Source organism: Parasteatoda tepidariorum, chromosome 3, assembly GCF_982258835.1.
Source record: "Parasteatoda tepidariorum strain Cologne lab strain chromosome 3, Ptep-v5.0, whole genome shotgun sequence".
Classification (NCBI taxonomy): domain Eukaryota; kingdom Metazoa; phylum Arthropoda; class Arachnida; order Araneae; family Theridiidae; genus Parasteatoda; species Parasteatoda tepidariorum.
In genome coordinates this window covers 15,989,820-16,014,808 of record NC_141757.1, presented here as the reverse complement: position 1 = coordinate 16,014,808, position 24,989 = coordinate 15,989,820, and the positions used below count along the sequence as shown (strand labels likewise).

The 24,989-nt window shown below is 31.1% G+C and overlaps 1 protein-coding gene across 3 annotated transcripts in view; it reads right to left on the bottom strand.

Moving 5' to 3' along the window:
- LOC107450135 (cell adhesion molecule Dscam1-like) overlaps window positions 1–24,989 on the bottom strand; it is a 446,044-nt gene that overhangs the window by 179,110 nt on the left and 241,945 nt on the right. For all 3 annotated transcript variants that reach the window (XM_087158866.1, XM_087158865.1, XM_071186796.2), the window contains exon 5: window positions 7,769–8,062. In XM_087158866.1, the coding sequence (XP_087014992.1) occupies window positions 7,769–8,062 (294 nt within the window). The remainder of the gene's footprint in view (window positions 1–7,768; window positions 8,063–24,989) is intronic.

Here is a 24,989-nt window from a genome sequence, read left to right as displayed (position 1 = left end):
TCTTCTTGACTAGTGAAGTATAATTCAGAGTTTGTCTGTTAGAAAATGGAACTAATTTAGCCCAAATCGACGCACCTGTCATCTATTGAAAATGCTTTTTAGTCAGCCCAATATATCCACCAAGACTACTACTACTTTTTAATAAGTAGAAGATAGATGCTCATCCCATCTGTGAATACTGCTGCTGCTACAATTTAATAGCCGCACAATGTACACTTCCGCCGAAAAAAAGGAAAAATTGAACTGCTCTTACTAACCGTTTATTACCTTTTCTTCGGATAGATATCAGTTTTGATTTAACATTAATTTCATAATTCAATGAAAATTACATCTCGATTTCTCGTTTTATGTTTTTAAAACGCGTTTCTAAAGAGTAAAAAAAAATTTAAATCAATGGTAATTTAAATAAATAAAAATAATAAACTAAAAATTAAAATCAATAGATAAAATCCCTTAGGAAAATTTGCCATAGGTTTGCCATAAAAAAATGCCATAGGATATTCCTATGGGGTTTTGCCTATGGCAAAAATTTTGCCATATACGTATGGCAGAATTTTGCCATACATGTATGGCAAATTTTTGCCATAGGCAAAACCCCATAGGAATATTCTATGGCATTTTTTTGAATGGCAAAATTTTGCCATAGGCAAAACCCCATAGGAATATCCTATGGCATTTTTTTGTATGGCAAAGTTTTGCCATAAGTGTAAGGCAAAAGTGTATGGCAAAATTTTGCCATAGGCAAAACCCCATAGGAATATCCTATGGCATTTTTTAATATGGCAAATTTTTGCCATAAAACTAAGATGTGCTACAGTTTATGAAGAAATATTTTTCCATAGGTTATGGTACACCTTTGCCATACAGCTATGACAACATTTCTCGTTGATATTTTACCATACGTCAAAAAATAATTACTTACAAGAATCTTTCGCAATGGATATTAAAAATGCAAAACTTAATAATTGTAGAATAAGTATATATCCAGAAAGCTTTTTTTAAAATTTCTTTGATAAACTTCTCCTGTTTTACTTGCAGAATCCTTTTTGTATGCGGTTCTTATTCAAATAAATTTCAAACAGTTAGTACTAAGCGCTGGAAAATGGGTCCGGTGGTCGGAGCGAGTGGGGAAAATATTGGTTATGTTGATTAGGAACAAAATATATTGAGTATAGGCAACTAATATTTGTTAAAGCTGTAAAAACAAGAAAATAGAAAGTGGGTCCGGAGGTCGGAGCGAGTATAAAAAACGTTAATTTGATTGATTGGTATCATAATTAGTTAGATAAGCGTCAGATATTAGAGGAACCTAAAAGAACGCGAAGCAAAATAACGGTCCGATGGTCGGAGCGAGTATGAAAATTCTTTAAATTTTGATATGTTATACTAAACTAAAAATTAAACAGACTACTAAAACAATAAAATACTATTAAAACTCAAAAGATAAAGAGTGGGGCCGGTGGTCGAAGCGAAATTAGTTTAAAATAGATCAAACGGGACAAAAGCTGAATATGTAACGGTGCAACCAGTGGTGGCATGTGAACAATATTTTATCTATACAAAAGATGGTATTAGACTATGAAAAGCTAAGAATAGAAAACAGGCTAAATTAGTTGATCCCCTACTAGTGAGGGATAAAAAAACTCAGAAAATTTATGTTGAGTTGCGTTATGCACATTTAGAAAAGAGAACACAATATAGAAACATTGGTAAATACAAAACATGTTTAAGACATGATTAAAATTGGTGAAATTAATAATCGTTATTGACAAATTTACACTTGGTCAGGGATAGTAAATAAAAATTAATTGGGTATAGGGAATCACTATGACGAAAAAGTTGTAAACTTAAGGAAAGATTAAATTGTTAAAAGCATTTTTGGTTACAGCAGCAGATGATATGGCCAGGGACTGTCAAGTTCATGATATTGAAGCAAAACAATTGTCAGCCAGTAATCCAGCAAATCTAGTTAAGTGATGACCCTAAGCTATGTATAAACATGTAACAGAACATTGTGCAAATATATGTGGATACTTAAGAAATATTAGTTGTAAAATAGTAAAACACAGAGACATGATAAAAAAACAATTTAATGGCAAGCAAAAATTAAACACAAAATATAAATATAAAGACCTAACATATGTAAGATAATGTAAAAAAGCATTGCAAGAACCTAAGTGGAATTAAAATAAAAAACTAATGAGAATGTAAACACTGATAAAAGTACCAGACAGCCGGAAATTAAAAAACTTAATAAATTCAGATAGATAATTGCATAGGCGTTTGGAATAAAATGTTTTTGACCAAGAATGAGATCGAAAAAATATTAAAATAAGTAGCCAAAGTTATCGAAAGATTCCACTTGTAATGGATGACACGTTAATATGGCGGTCTGATACTCTAAGCCTAAATCAATGGAACATCGGATTTTAAACACTCAAAAATGGAAAAATTGGCCTCCCGGAGGCCGGAAAAGACTCACCAGGAATGCCTTGTGGGTTTACATGTTGAATTTAATTAACTTCGGGGTGAAATAATGGATATTTATTTCTTTTAGAAGATGTTTTTGAGGACTCCATAGAAGTTGTTGTTTCGTTGGTGGAGATCTAGATCAGCTTTTCTCTATGGTATACTGCCATACAAATCTTTAAGGTTACCATTGGCCTATGGTATACTGCCATACAAATTTCTGTGGTTGCCATAGGCCAATGGTGACGTGCCATACAAATCCTTATGGTTACCATTAGTCTATGGTATACTGCCATACAAATCTTTATGGTAGCCATAGGCTTTTGGGGTTTTGCCATACAAATCTCTATGGTAACCATAGGCGTATGGTATCTTGCCATATAAATTTCTATGGTAGCCATAGGCTTACGGGGTTGTGCCATACAAATCTCTATGGTAGCCATAGGCTTATGGTGTTGTACCATACAAATCTCTATGGTAACCATAGGCGTATGTTATCTTGCCATACAAATTTCTATGGTAGCCATAGGTTGCCATAGATTACCATAGGCTTCTCTATGGCAAATTTTCCTAAGGGATTTCTTTTTCGTGCGAATCCATAAAAAGTTTGATATTAAAATTATATTTGATTTTAAAATTATATTATACGATTATATTATAAAATTATATTATAATATTCTTCCGAATTTAAAAATAAATTAATATCCATAGCTTTCAAAATTAAAAATAATTAAATAAATAACAACAATTTTGCAAAAACATTAAAGAACATAAGAATATTATTCAATAAAATTTTAGGTTACTTTGAATTTTCGATTTCCTAGAAATGTACTTTTAAATCGCTACTTTTTTGTTTAGTACTTGTACTTTTACTTGTATTTTTTACTCGTTACTTTTTAAAATAAGAACTTTTTACACGTTACTTTTTTTAAAAATACTTGTACTTTTACTCGTTACTTTTTAAAAGTAACGTTGCCATATATGGGTGATACTATACAGCTTTATTGTTTTTATGTGACTAAAAATGATTTGCACTTGTGTACGTTAGTGTATCGATCGGTTAAATTCGGCGATGTATAATATAAATTTGACGATAGGATAAATTAGACGGCATATTATATAAATATAGAATATTTATTATATCAAGCATTATATTAGTATATTATAATAATTAGATCAAATTATTAGACGCACTGTAGTTTTTTAATAATGACATGATTTGCACGAGTTTATATGCAATACTTTTATATTTAAACATACATGTAATGGGTTTCTATTCAGGACATTTTTTATATACTTATATACTTCCTATTTATATTTATTTTTAACGTATTGCATTACAATGTTAACTAATTGATACAGTAGCGTAAACAAATGCAAACCGGTTTCATCCGACTAAAAACAATACAACTGTATAGTTTCACCTGATAATTATAATTTTACATAGAATCTTATAGTGCCTCTAATAATATGGCGTTTAAGTAGCTTTCTTCACAATAATTTGGCAACTCAATTTATAAAAAAAAAAAAACTAATAATCTTCGTTAAAACGTATCGCTACATAGGAATATTTTTCATCTTTAAAATGTGTGATTTTAACTAGAAATTCTGACAATGAAAATCGAACTTTTTTTTTTAAAACACACACACGTCTTAAAAAATTCCATCTTCAATGAAAGGAATTAACAAAAATGAAGAGAAGAATTCAGGCAGAACAAAAGGAAAAATCCTAAAATAACAACGAAGGCGGACTTTTCGGGCAAATCTTTTCCTGAAACTGCCAAGAAAGTTTCGACACAATACGCGATGAATTTTTGGTTCCAGCTTTTTGGTTTTCAAAGTTATTATCGATTATATACGTTTTCTTTTAAAAAAGCAAGCTTTTACGAACGAATCTTTTGAGTGTACTTAGTTTTTTTCCCTCCTTCCTTTTATTTAAATCGTTTCCACGCTTCAGAAAGCTCGGTTGATTCAGGTTTTCTAATTCGTTTCGGAAAAATGATGATTTTCTTTTAAATTTGCGAGTTTCTAAAGATCTTAAGAGAAGAACAAAACTTTTAAATTCCAAAGAGACAGAAGAATAATAAAAAATAAAAATTTTTTCTCCACTGAAAACATTTCGTTTTATTCCTAATTAAAGACGCATTTATATCATAAGCGAAAGTTCAATGTGGAAAAAGAAGTGGTTTTCCAAGATAAGTTTTTGAAATTTGGCAACAAAAAGTATTTTCTTCGCCAAAATATTATTTGAATAAAATTTAAAATTATATTCGAAACATGATTCTTTTTAAAATGATTTATTTCCAAGAGTCTAATTTAAATTTGAGCAATAAAGACTAAGAAATGAATGGAATTCTATTTAAAATTAAAAAAAAAATTATTTCATAAATAGTAATGAAAAGAATTTATATATAAATTCAAATTTATATTTAATAACATTGATCTTGAATTTTCTGAATCATAATATTCATTCATTGTTGTATTTTACAGAGGAAGAATGATTTAAGTCAACATAAAATAGGTTTTTAGAAAAACTGCAATTTATTTTCAATTCTCTATATAACATAAAAAGATAATGGTCCAAAAATATTTCTCATTACTGTCGGCGCTTTCTTATTGGACAAAAATCATGATAGAATTATTAATTGACAAAGGAGATACGATACGGAAAACGTTTCCTGTTAATAGGAAAAAAATAATAATGGCATTTGTCGATTTATTGTTTATTTATTGTTCTTTAACAGCTATTGTTAATAATATTAATCATCCTTTCTAGTTAATATTCTATGTTATTATTACATTTTTGATGTTGATTATTATTAAAAATGAAAGGTTACAAACTAAAAGTGTTGTTTCTTTTATTCTAAAGTAATTTTATATTACATTTATATAATATTTTATGAAAAAGTTTTTTTTAATATTTCTAAAATGAAAAATTTGCTTTTTGTAATCACATTTGCTTTTAGAAATATTTTTGTGCAAAAATGTGTTCAAAGTATGCAATTAAAATAATGAATGCAAAATAAGTATTTAAAGCAATGTTTGGAGGGCTCTTTAACGGGTGAGAAACAATTTACTATTTTACCTACATTAGTAATTCAAAATTTAAAGTACAGTCGAACTCGTTTATAACGAGCTCGGATTTAACGAGAACTCGGATTTAACGAGGGAAACGAGAATATTTGGTTGGATCAATGTTAAGTCTATGGAAGAGAAGTCGCTTTTAACGAGCAAGACCCGGCTTTAGCGAGCAATATTTTTCTGTCTGGCAATCTTTTTTCTCATCTTTCTAGTCTTTCTGTCTTATCTTTTTTTCAAAATGATATGAAATGCGCGAGTTAAAAGTAAGCTGACAAACTATTTTAAATACGTAGATTAATGAAAAAAATAAATGTTTTGGTAAGAATCTTTTCCTTTATTTTTCTTTCCGTTTATATTTCCTTTCCTTTAAGACTGTAGCGCAACTAGAAATTTTTTGCTGGTTTGGGGGGAGGGGTTAGTTGTCACTAAATTAAGATAAATATTTAATTAAATTAATTAATGTAATTAAAGTAAGTAAGTATTAATTAAATTTTATGTCAACTCAATCATTTGACCTCCCAAGCCCCCCCCCCTCTTCTGGTTGCACGTCTGCCTTAAGGACCCGTTTATTACGAGCACTCGGATTTAACGAGTACATGTTACGGTCCCTTTGTTATAAATGGTTTGTTTGTTATAAACGAGTTTGACTGTACCTACAAAAAAAGTGAGTTAAGTTAAACAAAGAGTAAATAACGAAGTTTCAAACACTGAAATATATTTTTAAATACTAAAATACAAACAAATAATGGGAAAATTGTTCACTCACTGCGCCATCATACCTATCATAATTTGTTTGCATTTAGATATTCTGAATTTTTTCCTGCATTTGGAACCTCGTAATTTATTCTTGGTTTACCTTAACTATTTTTTTTCTATATTTTAAAGTAAAAAAAAAACTTTCTTTTAAATTAAAAAAATTACTAAAGTAGGTGAAATACAATTTGCCGTGTACCGTTTCCGTAACGGTACACCATTAGAAATTCCTTAACAAATTACGGTAAATACAAACAAATTACGGCAGGATTACTCAAGATAATGCAGTAAGAAAGCAGTAATCCTGTAATTTGCTTAAAAGTACCAGCACTTTGGATACGTCATCCGTAGAAACCATTTCACCGTAAAATTCATTTTCACCCTTAAATATTATGCTGTAATTTTTACAGTAATATTTTTTTAACTCGTGTGATTCAGCAATTTTACGGTAATTGTTATTTTAAAAATTACAGTAAATTTAGTATAAAAATTCCGCACAACAAAAATAAATACGATCTTAATACATTTAGATGGTGTTGATCTATATGATAGTTCAAATTAATATGGGTATCCTTCATATGGGAAAAAGATGAAGCATAATATCGTGCTTCTTTAACTTTATTACAACACATAATAGTTAAACTTAAATGGAAACACGGTTCAGTTCTTTTTTAGAAAAGTTTCATCTGAATGAGGTTCAACTGCGTAAGAAATTCCAGATCAAATCGCGGTATAAAGCACTGGCACTTTGCGTGCATCATCCGCAAAATCCACTTTATCATTACAATTTTACCGTAAAATATTATACCATAATTTGTACAACAATATTTATTTAATTAGAGTGATTCAGTGGTTTTATGGTAATTATTACTGTAAAAAATTACGGTACGTCAAATTGTTCCGTAACATCTTCCGTTAAAAATGAATTCTACGGACGAGCACCCAGAGTGCCGGTACTTTTTATCGTAATTTGGAATTTTTTACAGTGAAGGTACAGATATTATCTTCAACGTGTAACTGAATTTTCCGAATAATGATTTAAGTCAGAGTGATCAAGTTTTGAGAAAAATTTCACTTTATGTTCATAATCTTCGTAAAAATGACAATATACGTAAAAGCTAGTAAAAAAAAAAAAAGTAGGAAAATTATTTTAGTCCTCTTAAGCAAGTTTTCAGGACAAAAAACTTATATTTTTGAATGATTATTTAGTTTATTTATTTTGTATTACTATAGCATATAAAATAATATAGTTTCTAAATATAAGAAAATTCATTAATTTTTATAAAAAGGTTTTTTATTAGAATTATTGAAAAAAAAAGGAAGGGTAGCAGAGTTGTTGGATTTACAATAATTTAAAAATAAAAACAGTACGTTTTCGCTCTTATTATGGAACTGATAAGCATAGATCGAAAAAAATTTTTTTTTTGGGAGGTCACTACATTTGTATAAATCAACATAAACTCACCAGTGACGAGTAATCTCGTATGAGCTCTTTCCTCTCCTAAACTGTTATTAGTCAAACACACATAATGACCACTGTCCGCAACGGTTGCTTGTTGGATTATCAAAGTTCCTTCCAGCTGAGATATTCGATGAGTGGACACAATGGGTCTCAACTGACCATTCTCTTGGACAAACCACCTGTAGCTAGGAAGAGGAAAACCATGAGCAACGCAGGGAAGTGCTATTAAATCGCCTCTTCTTCCATAAACTTGCATTTTTGCATCAGCCATTCGGGGACGAGAAGTACCTCTAGGCTCTAAAAGTAGAAATAAATCATAGCAATTAGCTTAATGTTCTTTTTCATGAACTAATATTAAAAAATATTAGTTCATGAAATAATAATATTAAAATAATATTCAATAATAATATTTAAAAAAAAACATTCTATTTCACATTCATTGTAACAGAACATTGTAACTATAGATTTTCATTTAATAATTTCGATTTAATTGATTTATCTACCCAAGTCAAAATTATTGATGGTTTTCCATTGATGGACCAACATAATCTTGATGGTAACCCTCAATTATTCCATCACGAACCATTATATCTTTTCATGGTAACTAACAAAGGTAACCATCGCCTTATATGTAAGAATTCGGACTGATTTATGATGGTCCAACATAAGAATAGCAACTTGTTTTGATGGTTTGTTCATGGTAAACCATCAGAAATTTCCATCACAGTTTCCTAAAAATCAAATATTGGAAAGATTATGAACCACCATCATCCCAATGTAGGAATTTGGACTGATTTATGATGGACCAACATAAAAAACCCAAATTGTTTTGATGGTATATTCTTGAGAACCAACAAGAATTCTCATCAAACCATCACGGAAATGTATAGTTGGAACCATCATGGATTGTTGTTGTTGACGTATGCCTGTTTAGGCAGAGGGGGTGCGATTGTTCTTGTTTTCCAGTGGCGCCATCTATGGCCAAGAATTCGACTTCTGCCACACCATACGTCGCACCCGTTTATAGGGCGGACCCATTCATACATCCACAGATCGTAATTTTGACCTGAATCAGAGAAAGATCGATCTCCAATCCTGTACCCCCGGAGGTGTTGATTTGTTATAGGAACACGGAGGACTTTTGCAACTCGACAGATTTAACGTGCATCAGTCACTTTACTACACGGTCTTCGGCCGGCGGGGTTTGAACCCACAAACTCTCGGACATGGGCCCAGCGCCCTACCGACCAGGCTATCCCGGCCTATCATGGATTGTTGTTTCATGAGAATTACACTTCTCTTGATGGTTAACCATCATAATATTAATGTAGCATTTTCCATCATGGAATAACGGAAGTTCGTTGACATATCAAAAAGCATGAATGCATTATGGAAAATGATGGATGCGGGTGATCACTGAAACCAACATAAACCATCAAAATGATGTGATGGGATCATCAAGAACTTTGACTTGGATAATGCCTTCTGAGAATATTATATTATTTAAATATACCTTTCATACACATATATTTTTGTTACGATTCAAAGTAATCCCCACCAGCCATAATTCACTTTTGTTTAGCTTTCAAAACTAAATAAATAATATTTAATACATGGTTGGAATTTTGTTTTTAAAGAAACCTATATCAAAGAAAGAAACTGAACAAAATTTAACAGCACGAAATAGTAGAAACTGAAAATGACAAATGCAATCATTTAGCAGTTTTAATTCAATTCATCGATTAAAAACAATAGCTTAAATTTCAAACAAACTAAAGTTAATAAAAGAAAGTAAGCATCAGAAAGTTAATGAATTTTTACACATCTACTTTTTTTAAAAAATTGCTATTTTTATATTATTTACTTTACAGAAATTTAAGTATAATTTGTCTAAGCTAAGAACTCCTCCCACTACAAAGTCTGAGGCCGTCCGGTGCTATGGAATGGCACATTCTAGGGAGGGTGTAGCTTCACTCTAGGACTAACACAATAGATCGAAAAAAAGAGATTCTTTTCACCAGTTGACCCGAGCTGAAACGACCCCAAAACAGTGACCCCGCACCCCTACTGAAATAGTCGTACCTCATTACCATAGCCACCGCCACAGGTCCAGACGAATGTCTGGAGGAGACAAACTATTACAATTAATGACAATTTAGACAAACTATATCATATTTGAGAGTTGGTTTGACTAGCCATACTTTACTGTATTTGGTAATAAAACTTAGCGAGAAATATTCTCTATTTTAAGTGCTCTGTTGGAACACTCTTTAATTCTGACGTTCAGTGTTCTTCTATATTCTAAACCAGGGGTGACGAACCTTCATGCACCAACGTGCCATTTTTTCTAAAATATATTTTATTGAGGTCACAGACGTGCCGACAAATAGTTTTGACTTCGTGATTATTGGGTAAATAATAATACTAAATACTATCAACTCAAAACTCTTTATTTACTACGAAAAAATGCAATTCTCAACTTTTGCAATGTCTCTGTTATACGCGTAATTCAACTTAAATTAACATCAGTGTGACCTCTGTTGTTGAAGATTAGATGACAAATAACTTATATTAGGGTTATAAGATGTTAGTTTAAGCAGAACTGTTAATTTTTTTTGCTAGTTATTTATTGTTCGCTTGTTTTTTTATGGTTATTAATTGCTACTTGGGCATTAATTGTTCTTTTTTGGTGAATTTTAATTGAATTGTTAATATGCTTCTTAGTAAACTTTGTGATTGGTGGGGTGCCCAAAATATTGTGCCGCGTGCCATAAGTGGCACGCGTGCCACTGGTTTGCCATCCCTGTTCTAAACTCTTGAGTAAATTTTTCAATTTCGGAAATAAAATGTATACAATAGATTTGTCGAAAGAAATTGATGAACGAATAATCTAAAAAAACTTCCAAAAGAAAAGAAAAAAATACTAAATTAACAAGATAAACTTGTCGAAGCATTTAAGATCACAACAACGTCAGAATTAGAGATAATATCGATTTTAAAAACTATTTCTGATACCTTAGCTGAATACAGAGGCGCATTACGGCATGTTATTAAATGAGTATGTAATTTACGTACTACTATTTTCTTGCTATTACATCATTCCCGAAGCTTAATAGTCTCCATTTGTACGTTATTACAGTGTCGTTATTTCTAAATGTATTCGTTTATTATGTAAGTATGTCGTAATTATATTTCTTGTTACTTCGTTTGTCGTTAAAAAAAATACTACGTTATACATAAACAAACTATAAACAAACTAAACAAACTAAACACATGATTTCAGATAACTTTGTATCTGAATTACAAAATTTTGCGACGTAGTCCTCACGTGACATCCACGTTGATCATTAAGCTTAACGAATATAAATAATTAAATCTCAAAGACCAAACTCCTTTTATGATTAAATAGAGCTATGAGCTAGCATATATCACTGATATTATGTTTTAAATAGTTGAAAAAACAGAACCGTCTAAAATTCAATTTATAAGAATGCCTAACGCTAATAACCAATGAGAAAAATCTATTTTCGAAACGTCTTCCCCAACAGACTAAGTTACACTTATGAACGATTTTTAGAAACGGGGGTTCAAACAGTCCCTTGCGCCAGCTGTTCAAATTTCAAGATCCTAAAACAAACGGTTCTGGTGTTACAAAATGAGGGGGCACACATACGCACAGACAAAATCTTCAATTGATTATTTCAGATTTGCTTGAAATTAAACATCTGCTTCGTGTTTAAGGCAATTAAACTGTCGTTTTTCGTCAGCAAAAGTGCTCCTCAAAAAAAAAAAAAAAAAAAAAACACTCCAAATTAATACTACAACTTTTTTCAATAAAATTAAAAACGAATTGAAGTATGTTTTTATGATATTAATTTAAAAGAAATGCATATAAAATGCAGTAAGCTACATTCATGAGATGGCAAAATGTATTTTTGTAATAAAAATGACTAACTAAGCCTAAGCATATATATAAATACAGTAGAGTCCCGATTATCCGAATTAATTTGGACCACGACTAACTCGGATAGCTGAAAAACTCGGTTAAAACGAAGAGTATTAAAAAAGAAAGAAAAAGAGTTGGTATAGATGTAATATATTTAAGAAATATAAAATTTATACGAGAATACCACATACAATTCCTATTATTATTAAAAAGCTTACTTGAAAAAACTTAAAAAGTATACTTTGCGAGAATTAAAGAGTTTTTATTTAAAAAAAAAGTCCTTAATCGTTTTTTGTTTTACATTTCTTTGGTGCTTTTCTGTAGCAATGTTTCGCCATTTTTTAGGGATAACAGGAAGGCTGGTGTCGCCTGTTTTTGTTGTTCTATGTATTCAGTAGCATTTTCGACAGCTTTAAGTTCATCTGTGTGAGAGATTTTAATATGTTGATTTTCATCGTCACTGTCTTCATCATCTTCGCTAGGTTCATTTTCATTTTTGACGATATTAATGATCATTTCATGGGATCAAATTGTTAGTTTTTGTTTTCCCGAGTGTTTGGAAGATAAAATTCAGATTTATTTTTCGGCGATATTTTTAAAAATAAAAAATAAACTAGAACAAAAAAAATCCTTAAAATATTTGATAGCTCGGTTAAAGCGGGAACTCGGATAACCGGGGCTCGGATTATCGGGACTCTACTGTATATATGATGTATTTGTTTTAAGTCTTCAATGCATAACAAATTAACCGTTTTTATCGTAACTAATCGTATTGCTCGTTAAGAATCACTTTTTTATTCCCATTTTCTCTTCATTACTCTCTATCCCAGATTACAATTATGCTATTTTCACCTAAATTTTATAAAAATTAAACGAAAACAAATGAATAGATTATGGAAATTCCTAACGTCCTAGCTAATATGCAATAAATTATGAAGTACCAAGTATCAAGTTGATCAACAAAACAGGATTAGTTGAAGTACGTGACAATTAATCTAAGAAATCAATTTAATAAATCCTATTTCGTTTTTCTACGTGCCACATCAAAAGTTCTCATCCTCAATGTTACCAATCACTTGAATTTATTTCGTGGGTCAAAACATGAAAAGTTCCTTCACAAGTAATAAAACATAAACAATACCATTTCCTCATCCACAAAACACAGAAGTTAAGCCTAACTCACACACCGTGTTCTTTTACGTGCGATTAGACCAAATGCTCTCGCAAACGATATTTGTTATCGTCTGCTGTTTTACGATACGTGCGTAGATCGAACGATTGAATCCACGGGCCTAACTTCAGGGAATTGAAAAGCTAGGGAAAAAGAAAGTAAAAATCCTCCAGAAAGGGAAAAAGAGGCCAACTGTTTTCGAGCTCCATATTTTTCCGCTACCTCCGGTCATTACATTGTAATGGAACAACAGTAACCATCGCAACAGTTACATTTATTACGAGATGAGGGTTATTCGGCAAATTTCCAGCAGTTCTTTTTCGAATATAAGCTAATGTGACATGAAACATGGCTGTCTTTTGAGTATTCGAATGGTAACGAATTTTTTTTCTTCCTCGAGTTTTAATGCCTCTGTCAAGTAAAATGATGGGTTTGAATGGCGTTGAAATGTACCGGTGAAAGTATAGAACACTAAAAGTGATGGAAACGATGCTACTGAAAATTTATTACTATTTGGAATAAAAATGTGTTATGCTTAGTCAATCATTTTTATTACAATAATTTACTTTGCAATCTCATGAATGTAGCTTGCTTCACATTTTGTATGCATTTTTTAAAATTTATATCATAAAAAAAACACTTTTCTATAAAAAATTAAAAAAAAAGAGATTACCGATAAAAAAATAAGAAAAATATTTTAAATTTCATATACTGAGCATAAGCTGCAAGAACATAGAACTCATGAAATAAGTAAAAAATATAGAGAAAACATGGAGAAAATATAAAGATTTCTTAAACGAAACGAAGAAAAAAATATAAAAATAAAATATTTTTTAAAAAATGTTTAACATTTTGAAAAAAAAAATTAAAAAAAACTGAAAAACAAAATAAGGGAACGATATAATATCTTCATCAGCTCACACGATTATATCCGTTAAAAATAGTGCTTTCTAATATTGCATTAATATAGCCGAAGCAAATATATAAATACAATAGTGTGAAAATAGAAACGAAATAGAAACGAACAGAATAGAACGAATAGAATAGAACAATCAAAAAATAGAAACGAAAATAGAACAAATTAAGCAAAAAGTGCAAAATAAAACATATCAAGCAAAAAAAGAAAAAAAAAGATACAAGAAATAACAGAAAATGTAATATATAAAGCGAGTAGTGAATTCATATGAATTTCCAGTTATCTTTCAAAAATGATGTAAACTATTTCGTAACAAGTTTGCCAAATCGAAAAATATGAAAATAGAAACGTAAATAGAGGATGATGAGATCATATTATGGCGCGCTATTACAGAAGTACAGAAGCGCGATTGATTTGTTATTTTAGTTGCCTTGAATTGGCCCGAAACTAGATGTGCGCAAGGTAATAATATTATACTGGATAATTCAAAATTCATAATTAATAAGGTTTTAATCTGACTTCTGTAACAGTTTTAGAATCAGTGCATAAATTCTTCGTAACAGACAAGCAATCATTTTGGTTGAAATAGAAAATTGAAGTTATGAAAGCGCTGCTCATAAGAAAAGTCAGCTCTCAAATTTTATCGTAAATAAAATTTTTTATCGTCTTCAGAACCCCCCGATTAAGAAAGAAGCACATTCTTACGCTGGCGTACTTCGAAAGTACACGTACTGAAGAGTACGCATGTGTACTATGCATACTAATAGGAGAATACCATACTAATATTGATTGTGTGAACGTGCTTGTGTGATCTTTAGTCGCTAGAGACAGAAAGGCTCGTTTCATATATGCCGTATCGGAACATTGAAAGTTGCATCACGTGATCACATATATGTGATCACGGTTTTGAAGGAGTTAATGCATTTAGAATCATTCTAAAACAATCCGACCGAGTCGTGTTGGCTCAGGGGATAAAGCGTTCGCCTTCCAATGAGGTGAACTGGGTTCGAATCACTGGTCGATACAAATTCCGCATCCGGTTTGCACCGACCACAGTGCTACGTGAAATATCCTCATTGGTAGACGAATCTATGGGTTAGAGTCCTCTTGTTACCAGGCTAACCGCGGTTGGTTTTCGTGGTTTTCCTCTCCATGCAGAGCAAATGAGGGCTAGTTCCATCGAAAATTCCTCCACGAAGGCAAAAATTTCCTCCACTACTTAATCAAGGAGTGTACTTGTCTTCTGCATTAGGTTCAAAATTCACAAGGCTACGGAGTTGAACATTAGTACTCGCGCAAACCCAAAGAATTGTGTTGGCTGTACAACGATGACGGTTATGAAACAAAATGGAAACAATCCGACATCGAATTGCATGAGGATGAATGTATGCCATACTTTATTAAGAAACAGTATCAGATTATAGTTTAAAATTAAAGAGCCTATTATTATTAGTCACCTGAGAGTAATTAAAAAAAAATTGGAACTAGGTTTTAAAGGCAAACTAAACATTAAAAGCTACTTTTGTAATATTGGTAAACGTTTTAAGAGAGAAATTCCTAAAGTGTTATAATAGGTATTGGCTACAGCAAAATTTTTCCAAATAATAATGTCAAAAATATAAAAAAAGCTTAAAAAATTGAAAAATATTTGTATCTAAGTGCATTTCACTTATTTAAATTAATGCTACATTCTTAAAGAAAGAAATAATCTTAAAAAAATATATATATAAATTGAAAGATACGTTTAAATACTTACTCACTTATTTAATTATACATTTAGTGAATACAAAAAAGTTAATACGATTCATGCATTTTTCTGCATAAATACAAGAAGTGAAATATGTCTTTTAACACTAAAAGTGTGAGTTAAAAATGCACTTCATAATAAACAAAAACCAAGCATCCAGAGTTCTCGCTCTCCTTCAGTAAAGAAAGCCGGGACAATTAAAGTTTAAAGCCAGAGGATATTAATTATGGAAAATTACTTTGTAGATCATTTTAGTCGGAGGAGTTGGCTCTAATCCAGACATTAATCAAGGATTAATTATTTGTGGACCATGGTTGCAGAACATATTCATCTCTGCACTCGTATAATTAAATTCAGGGACACTGTATCAACTCTGAATGAGGACAACTATTAAGTCAAAAGAAATATCTCGAACGAATTTATTATGGTGTATTCTTGCTATATATAGCACATCTTAAATAGCAATAGTAGTCATACGCTAATTTATTTACACGAAACCATGGTAGAAAGTTAATAAATTATGCAGGGATGGCCGGTGAAAGCTTTTTTTAAAGAAAATATAGTGAGTAAATGATAATGTATTTCGCCATGTAAAATTAGTGTTTAAAATGTTGTAAAAATTTGTACACCATAAAATTCAAAACTTTTTCGACTACTATTAGATTAAATAATAGAAAATAATAAATATTTACTAAAAGTTATTTTCGCGTGAAATTACCGTTAGTTAAACGAATTTCATAATTGTGAGCAAATTTTTTTTTCGTTTAAAAAGTTCTCGAGCTACGGCGAAATGCGTAAAAAGTAAAATTAACATTAAGGTGTCCAAACTTAGAGCTGCGCTCTTGACCACATTGCAGCCACGCCACTTCTTACATTTCGGGGATCAGGAATTCGAATTTATCGAAACAAAGCTATGCTTATTCAGAAAAAGTGCATTTTTGTGAATGATTTCGTATTTTGAAATAACGTCTGCACTTATAAATTAGCATATTTGAAGTCACCCCCTCAAACCATTAAAAATGAATCCCAGATTGTGAAGATCCGATCATTAGGTCAAAAGTTATTCAGTCTGGTCAGTTTTTTTTTAACGCACTGTACATTTCATATAACTTTTACGAGGTATAAATATATCTAACTGTGTGTTTCTTTACGTTGAGTTACAACATCAGAAGGCGATCATGTGGTTTTATATAGCAATACATCTAATTTGCGGAAAATTTGAACGAAATTATGTTCAAAGATAACTTTAATTTAAACAATATAGAATTTTGAGTCGCGATGGCTCTGGGGATAGAGCGTTCGCCTTCAACTGAGGAGAACCGGGTTCGAATCCCAGTAGATAAGATACGATGTCCACATCCGGTTTGCACAGACCACAGTGTTGACGTGAAATATCCTTAGTGGTAGACGGATCATGGGTTAGAGTCCCCTTGCCGTCAGGCTAACCGTGGGAGGTTCTAGTGGTCTTCCTCTCCCTGTAACGCAAATGCGGGTTAGTTCCATGAAAAAGTCCTCCACGAAGGCAAATTCCAACCACTACTTGATCCAGGAGTTCCTTTGTCTTCTGGATTGGGTTCAAAATTACAAGGCTACGGAGTTGAACATTAGTAGTCGTAAACCCAAAATTAGGGTCGGCTGTTCAACGGCGGTTATAATATAAAAAAATAAAATATAGAAATTTGTAATGGCTGACATTTATAAATACAGACATACTCCAAATTGGCATAATTAAGTTGTAGTTTATTTATATTAAGTTTCGAAAATTAACAATGTGTCCTGAGTAATATATTGTTGACAATAATGTTGTCCTCAGGGTGTGTCCGAACCCGCTTTAATTGGATCGTACAAAAACAGAATCTCAACAGAATCTTTATTTGTATGCTTCAATTATAATGTAAATCTATCGCATTGATCTGAAGTCAATGCGACAGTCACGATCAAAAATTGTATTATATATGACAGTTGTAAGGGCCTTTTATTGATTGGATCGTACCAAGTTGCATTGTTTTTATTTCCAATGCCAGATTATAGACAGTAACAGCATACATAAATATCTAATAAAAATAAGATTAAAAAAAATGCTGTAATAGAATCTATTAATCACAACATGTCTCTAGCTTTCCAATAGCGTTCAGTGATAGAATTCCTGCAAAGTGCAGAGCAGCGGAGAAGGTGCGTGAAGTCCATGCTAACAGTGCATACCGAGGAAGGAACGATACCAAATCTAGACAGATGTTTCCGCAGACAGTCATGACCGGTGGCCAAGCGGAATTCAGCCACCGCTCTTCGTCTTGGGCCATTTCGCAAATTTAGGATGGTAGAGTTGCATTGTCTATGACGGTTTCAAGGAAAATCCATGACCTGACAAGCCAACACAATCAAAAATTACCACATAAAGCAGCGTATGTGCTAAATTGAATGGAGAATTAAATGAAGTAGCATTCTTTACTAGTTGTAGTTCACTCCTTAATTCCGAGATGGAAAATCAACTATCTGCTCTGAGTAATGTATGGTATTGATTGGACCGTATTAAATTGTATTAAACATAACAGTTCTAAGGAAAATCCATGACCTCTTATTGATTGGATCGTACCAAATTGCATTTTATATGACGGTTTTAATGAAAGTCCATGACCAGACTCGCCAACAAAATCAAACATTTTCCATATAAAAGCATGTGTGCTAATTTGAGCGGAGAATTAAATGAAGTAGCATTCTTTAACTAGATTACTCTTTAATTCCGAGATCGAAAATCAACAATGTGACCTGAGTAATGCATAATATCAAATAGATCGTACCAAATTGCATTGTATATGACGGTTTTAAGGAAAATCCGTGACCAGACTCGCCAACAAAATCAAAAATTTCCACATATAACAGCGCATGTGCTAATTTGAACGGAGAATTAAATGAAGTAGCATTCTTTAACTAGTTTACTCTTTAATTCCGAGATCGAAAATCAACAATGTGACCTGAGTAATGCATAATATCGAATAGATCGTACCAAATTGCATTGTATATGACGGTTTTAAGCAAAATCCATGACCAGATTCGCCAACAAAATCAAAAATTTCCACATATAACAGCGCATGTGCTAATTTGAACGGAGAATTAAATGAAGTAACATTCCTTAGCTAGTCGTAGTTCACTCATTAATTCCGAGATCAAAAATCAACTAAGTGCCCTGAGTAATGCTTAGTATTGATTGAATCATACCAAATTGCATTGTATATGACGGTTTTAAGAAAAATCCACGGCCTCTTACTGATTGAACCGTACCAAATTGCATTGTTTATGACGGTTGTAAGGAAAATTCATGACCTCTTATTGATTGGATCGTACTAAATTGCATTGTTTATGACGGTTTTAAGGAAAATCCATGACCTTTTATTGATTGAATCGTACCATATTGCATTGTCTATGACGGTTTTTAGGAAAATCCATGACCTGAATCACCAACAAAATCAAAAATTTCCACATATAGCCGCGTGTGAGCTAATTTGAACGGCGAAATAAATGAAGTAGCATTCTTTAACAAGTCGTAGTTCACTCCTTAATTCCGAGATCGAAAATCAACAATGTGCCCTGAGTAAACTGCGCTATTTTAATTGGACGGCACCTAAAACAAAACCTACTTATCTCAGATCTGAATCTTAAATTGTATCTGTCAGTTTTAATGAAAATGCATCGTGTTTATCTGAAGTCCAATTACTAGAATTAATGGGGAGTGACAGTGAAATTACTTTTCTTTAACCCATTCCTTGGAACAATTATTAAATTGAACGATTTGCCCCAATGAGGCGAAGCGACGCGTGAAAGGGTGATTTTGAGGAAGAGTAATGTTACATTAATTAGGGAGAAACGGTGTAAACTTTAGGGTAAGATAACGGTTAATATAGTGTTCAGCATAAATCAGGGATGTAACCTGATATGCCTTAAAGACGGTGCTTTTCATAAGGAAAACGGGATAATTTATTACAAAATGAGATAATATGCCCGAAGAAAACGTCTATATGAAGGCTTGTCCTTCTTTATCAGCAAAGGGAGTGATCGATTAGTTGGAAAATAGCCAATAAGAATGAAGAAAAAGATAGATAAATATGAAGTTTAGTCTTTTAAAAGATTTTTAGGAGCTCCAGATATGTCCATAAACAGACGTAGCAGAATTGTTTCAAATTGTTCGTAAGGAGTCTATCGAACATATTTTTTAATGGAGTGAATTGTTTTATTTGTTTAGTTTATTTTTCTTAAAGATTTTTTATGAATTCTTAAGAAATTCATAAACAAATGGATAGATTTTAATGCGAAATTATTTTGAACTGTCTTTAAAGAGATACACATACATATTTTATACATGACGGACTTCTCTTGCTCATTCTTAAAAAAGAATGTTTTAGATTCCTAGGTAGATTCATAAGCAAATGGACCAGAATCGTTTTGAACTGTTTTTAAAGAGCTGAGCAATGCGCCGAAAAACAAACAAACAAACAAACAAAAAACGGAAATATTCTAAATAACTTTTAATCTAATGATCGGATTTTCACGTTCTAGGACTCAATCTTAACGGCTTGAGGTGGTAGACTCAAATATGCTAAGTAATAAGTGCAGACGATATTTAAAGTTAAGAAATCAGACACAAAATCGTACTTTCTCAAAATAAACATGCAGTTTTTTGACGGATATCTTACCCCCAAAATATAGGGTTTATCCTCTATCTGGGAAATATGGTCTCAATAGTTTGGCCAGGAGAGAGCTACAAAGTTTCGACCCCTAATTTTTAATTTTACTTTTTGCGTATTTCGCTATATCTCGAGAACTTCTAAAGCGAATTACAAAACTTTTTGTGCACAATTATGAAATTCGTTATCCAAAGATACTTTTGTGTAAAAAATAACTTTTAGTTAATATTTATTATTTTTTATTACTTTTTATACTTTTTACTTTTTTTATTATATTTTATTTAATTTTATAAGGCAAAATACAAAGTTTGAGTGAAATCGGTTGAAAAGTTCCCGAGAAATTGAATTTTTTTAAAAAAAAGTCAGATACTTAAAATTCAAATTGTGAATTATGGATGGATTCATAAGCACAGAGATATATAGTTTGTTTAAAGTAAGAACTCCTCAAGCCATTCGTCTGGACCCGTGGCTATTTATAGAAGGATTCTCTTAATATAGAGGGATAAAAATTATTTACTAAGGGATTCTCTTATTATAGTGGAATAAAAATTATTTATATAGGGATTCTCTTATTATAGAGGGCTAAAAATAATTCATAGAGAGATTCTCTTATTATAGAGGGATAAAAATTATTTATTGAGGGATTCTCTTATTATAGAGGGATACAAATTATTTATTGTGGGACTCTCTTATTATAGTGGGATAAAAATTATTTATATATGGATTCTCTTATTATAGAGGGCTAAAAATAATTCATAGAGAGATTCTCTTATTATAGAGGGATAAAAATTATTTATTGAGGGATTCTCTTATTATAGAGGGATACAAATTATTTATTATGGTATTCTCTTATTAAAGAGGGATAAAAATTATTTATATAGGGATTCTCTTATTATAGAGGGATAAAATAATTCATAGAGATATTCTCTTATTATAGAGGGCTAAAAATTATTTATATAGGGATTCTCTTATTATAGAGGGCTAAAAATAATTCATAGAGAGATTCTCTTATTATAGAGGGATAAAAATTATTTATTGAGGGATTCTCTTATTATAGAGGGATACAAATTATTTATTGTGGGACTCTCTTATTATAGTGGGATAAAAATTATTTATATATGGATTCTCTTATTATAGAGGGCTAAAAATAATTCATAGAGAGATTCTCTTATTATAGGGGGATAAAAATTATTTATTGAGGGATTCTCTTATTATAGAGGGATACAAATTATTTATTGTGGGATTCTCTTATTATAGTGGGATAAAAATTATTTATATATGGATTCTCTAATTATAGAGGGCTAAAAATAATTCATACAGAGATTCTCGTATTATAGAGGGATAAAAATTATTTATTGAGGGATTCTCTTATTATAGAGGGATACAAATTATTTATTATGATATTCTCTTATTAAAGAGGGATAAAAATTATTTATATAGGGATTCTCTTATTATAGAGGGATAAAATAATTCATAGAGATATTCTCTTATTATAGAGGGATGAAATAATTCATAGAGATATTCTCTTATTATAGAGGGATAAAAATTATTTGTAGAGAGATAATTCTTACATTATAAAGCAAAAATCAAGGCTACTTAGGATAAGGAGGCATTGAATATTTTGCTAATATATTTATCTTTCTTTCATCGATCGCAGTGTGAACGGGGAAGTATAGCTACATAAACTCAAAAATATAAAAACGAAATATAGCTCTTTGAGTATTTGAAGAAATTTGAAAAGGAAAAAAAACGAACTTTTGACACAATTCCTTTTCGTTCTTTTTCCTTTAGACGGACAGCTATGGCAGTCCCTATTTTCTTTCCCTAGCCTGTCATTTCTTTTTGAGTCGAACGGGCTATTTTGGGGTATCCAGACTGAAGATACGGCTATAGCATAGGCTCACGTATTAGAGTTCTCACCATTGCGTTCTTCCATATTTGACTTTTAAAGTCAGTTCTCTTTGGGGAAAAAGAAAAGCAATAAAAAAGTGCAACTATCTTATATATAAAATATATATATCATGCCGTTATGGGATTTGTATGAGAACATTAAGCAATAAAACTCCATAAAAAGGGGGGTGTTCTCGATCTATAAATACAACTTATCTTGAGTTGGTAACGGAACTTAGTGTGCGAGATTGATACCAAAAACTTAAAAAGAATAAAATATCATCTACTTATTTTGATAGAGTCAAGTGAAAAAAATTTTTTTTTCTTCCAAATTTCTTGCCTTTCCGTACATCTCGATTCTTTGATATTGTTATTAAAATAAGCATGAATTTTTAGTTCTATCGTTTTAATGGAATTATCGTTTTCTATATTTTAAATAATCTGAATGCAAACGATTTAAATATTTATTTTATTTTAGATAATCATTTTCATATTACGTCATCTAAACAATCAATTCAAAATCTAAAAATGTTTAAATATAATGATTTCTATATATGATAAGGGTCTAAATATAATAAGGGTTACTATTAAATGTTGCTTTAAATGTATATTCTATCTATCTACACGGGGAATAAAATTCTGGTAAAATTACCGTATTATATTGCAACATTTCTGATTAAAAAACCTTAATTCTGGTTAATAAAACAAAAATGTACGGTATTCAAACCTTCCATTCAGTTTTCCGTTCATATGATAACGGTTTACCGGAAATTCCATTTTGCAAAATTATAGTTTTTATTACCACACATTCGGAAAAAATACGAAACTGAAAAGTAGATTTCGCCAAGTGAATGGATTATGTGACATGCTCTAAGGTAGAATGATAAATTATTAAATTTTAACACAATTACCAAATATTGTCACTTCTTATAGAACTATTATTTAATGTTATATGTACCATATTTAATGTTATATGAACCATATTTAATTTTTAATGTTATTTAATGTTAAAACAAAATCATTAACAAAGAGCTTCGATAAAAATATCCAACTTTTTTGGCGTTCGCATATAATCAGGAACACAGTAAATTTTACAATATTCTGGTAGTTTTAACCATACTTTTTTCGCAGTGTAGAATAACATAGGAATATAAATTTAAAAAAAAATGTTGTACTAAGAAATAAAGTTGTCTATAAAACGCTCATTATTAATATTTAATACTTTTACACCATTTAATATTAAAAATTCAAACACTGCTCGATTTTTTTCTTTTTTCATTATCACTAAAGGGCAAGAAAAATATTCCATGAAGTACTTGGAAGGTCTCCAACAGTTTGAACTTATTCGACAAAAGAAATATGATTGATTGCCGCCGGCTGTTTTAAGAAGTACATTAATTTGAACTTTTGTGAAACGATAACAAAAATGTTTTAAAAAATAATAACTTAGAAGAACATTAAAGAGTATTGATAGTTAAAGAATAAAAAGAAATTGAATGATAATTTAATTTAATTTAATTTAACGATCACTGACTTTATAAGAGAAAGTTAAAACAAAAATCAGATATTGATGAGTCTAGTTTAGTCTTAATTAATAAAAAATAGTTTGAATAATATCAACATTGGCTGATTTTAATATTTTGATAACCACGTGCATAAAATTAAGAGTTTTTAGATATTTTTTATTAAGCAATTTTTAATTCTGACGTAGCATCAATTTAACAAAATTAATAACGAAGCAATCGGAGGAAGGTTACAAGTTGCTGAGTTCTTTAGATCAGAAGTCTCCAAAGTGGGTTTCGCGCATCCCGAACTGTCCACTGTTAAAATTTTCATTCTAAATTTATGGTAAAATAACTGGCAGCAGTCTGTCCATCCGATTAACCGTAAAGTTTACGGTAAAGAGCATTTTTTTTAATTTATGGTTTTGAAACCATTTACAAAAAGTATGGTTATAAAACCATGAATACAAAACTATACGGTTTTTTAACCATTTATGTATTGCTAGCATTATTCAAAAACTGAAGGGAAAAAAATTATTTAACTAGACATCAGAGCTCGGCTTTTCGTAAGGTAATGGGCATTGGAGAGAGCCGGACATTGGATATTCTTCATGTGTTGAAGAGAATGAGGAAATATTGTTTTGTCAACACTGGGACACCAACTCCAGTTCTGCCGGTCATACGATTGACCGATAAGCAAGCTCGGCTATGATATGTACACAGTTGCAAAGAACTAAATAGCTTCATTAGGTGGTTCTAGTTGTTGCGATGAAATTCTGGTTGTTTAACCGTATTAGGTGAAAGCAGTTAATAAACAGTTTTTCTCAAACTTAACAGTTTGATTACCATTTTATTTATTGTTATTTGACTGTTTTGATTAAATATGGTAAAATAACCATTCAATAAATTGTTATTTAACCATTTTTTACGAGAAATTTCTAACAGTGTATGTAGCAAATTTCAAAGCGTACACTACTCAAAAGAGTTTTCGAAACAAAACAAAAATTAACAATTTTCCAAAATAAAATGCAATACTTTGAAGAATGAAAATGAATGTCGTAGTATATTAGAAACTCTGACAAAGGTAGTTGAAAATTTTTACGTAAAAGTTCGTATGCGCCGCGCTGTCTCAAGTATCAGAGGTTCGAATCCCAGATATGGTTGGTCGATATATGTTCTTCTCCCTGTTCGCACAGACCACAATGCTCACGTGGTACACTTAGCATGGGTTAGAATACCATTGCCTTCGGGCAGACCGTTGGAGATTTTAGTGATTTTTCTCTCCACGTAAGGCCAATGCGGGTTATTTTCAACACAAAGTCTTCCAAGATGGTTGGTTTGTCCCAATACTTGATCCAGAAGCTCCCATCTCC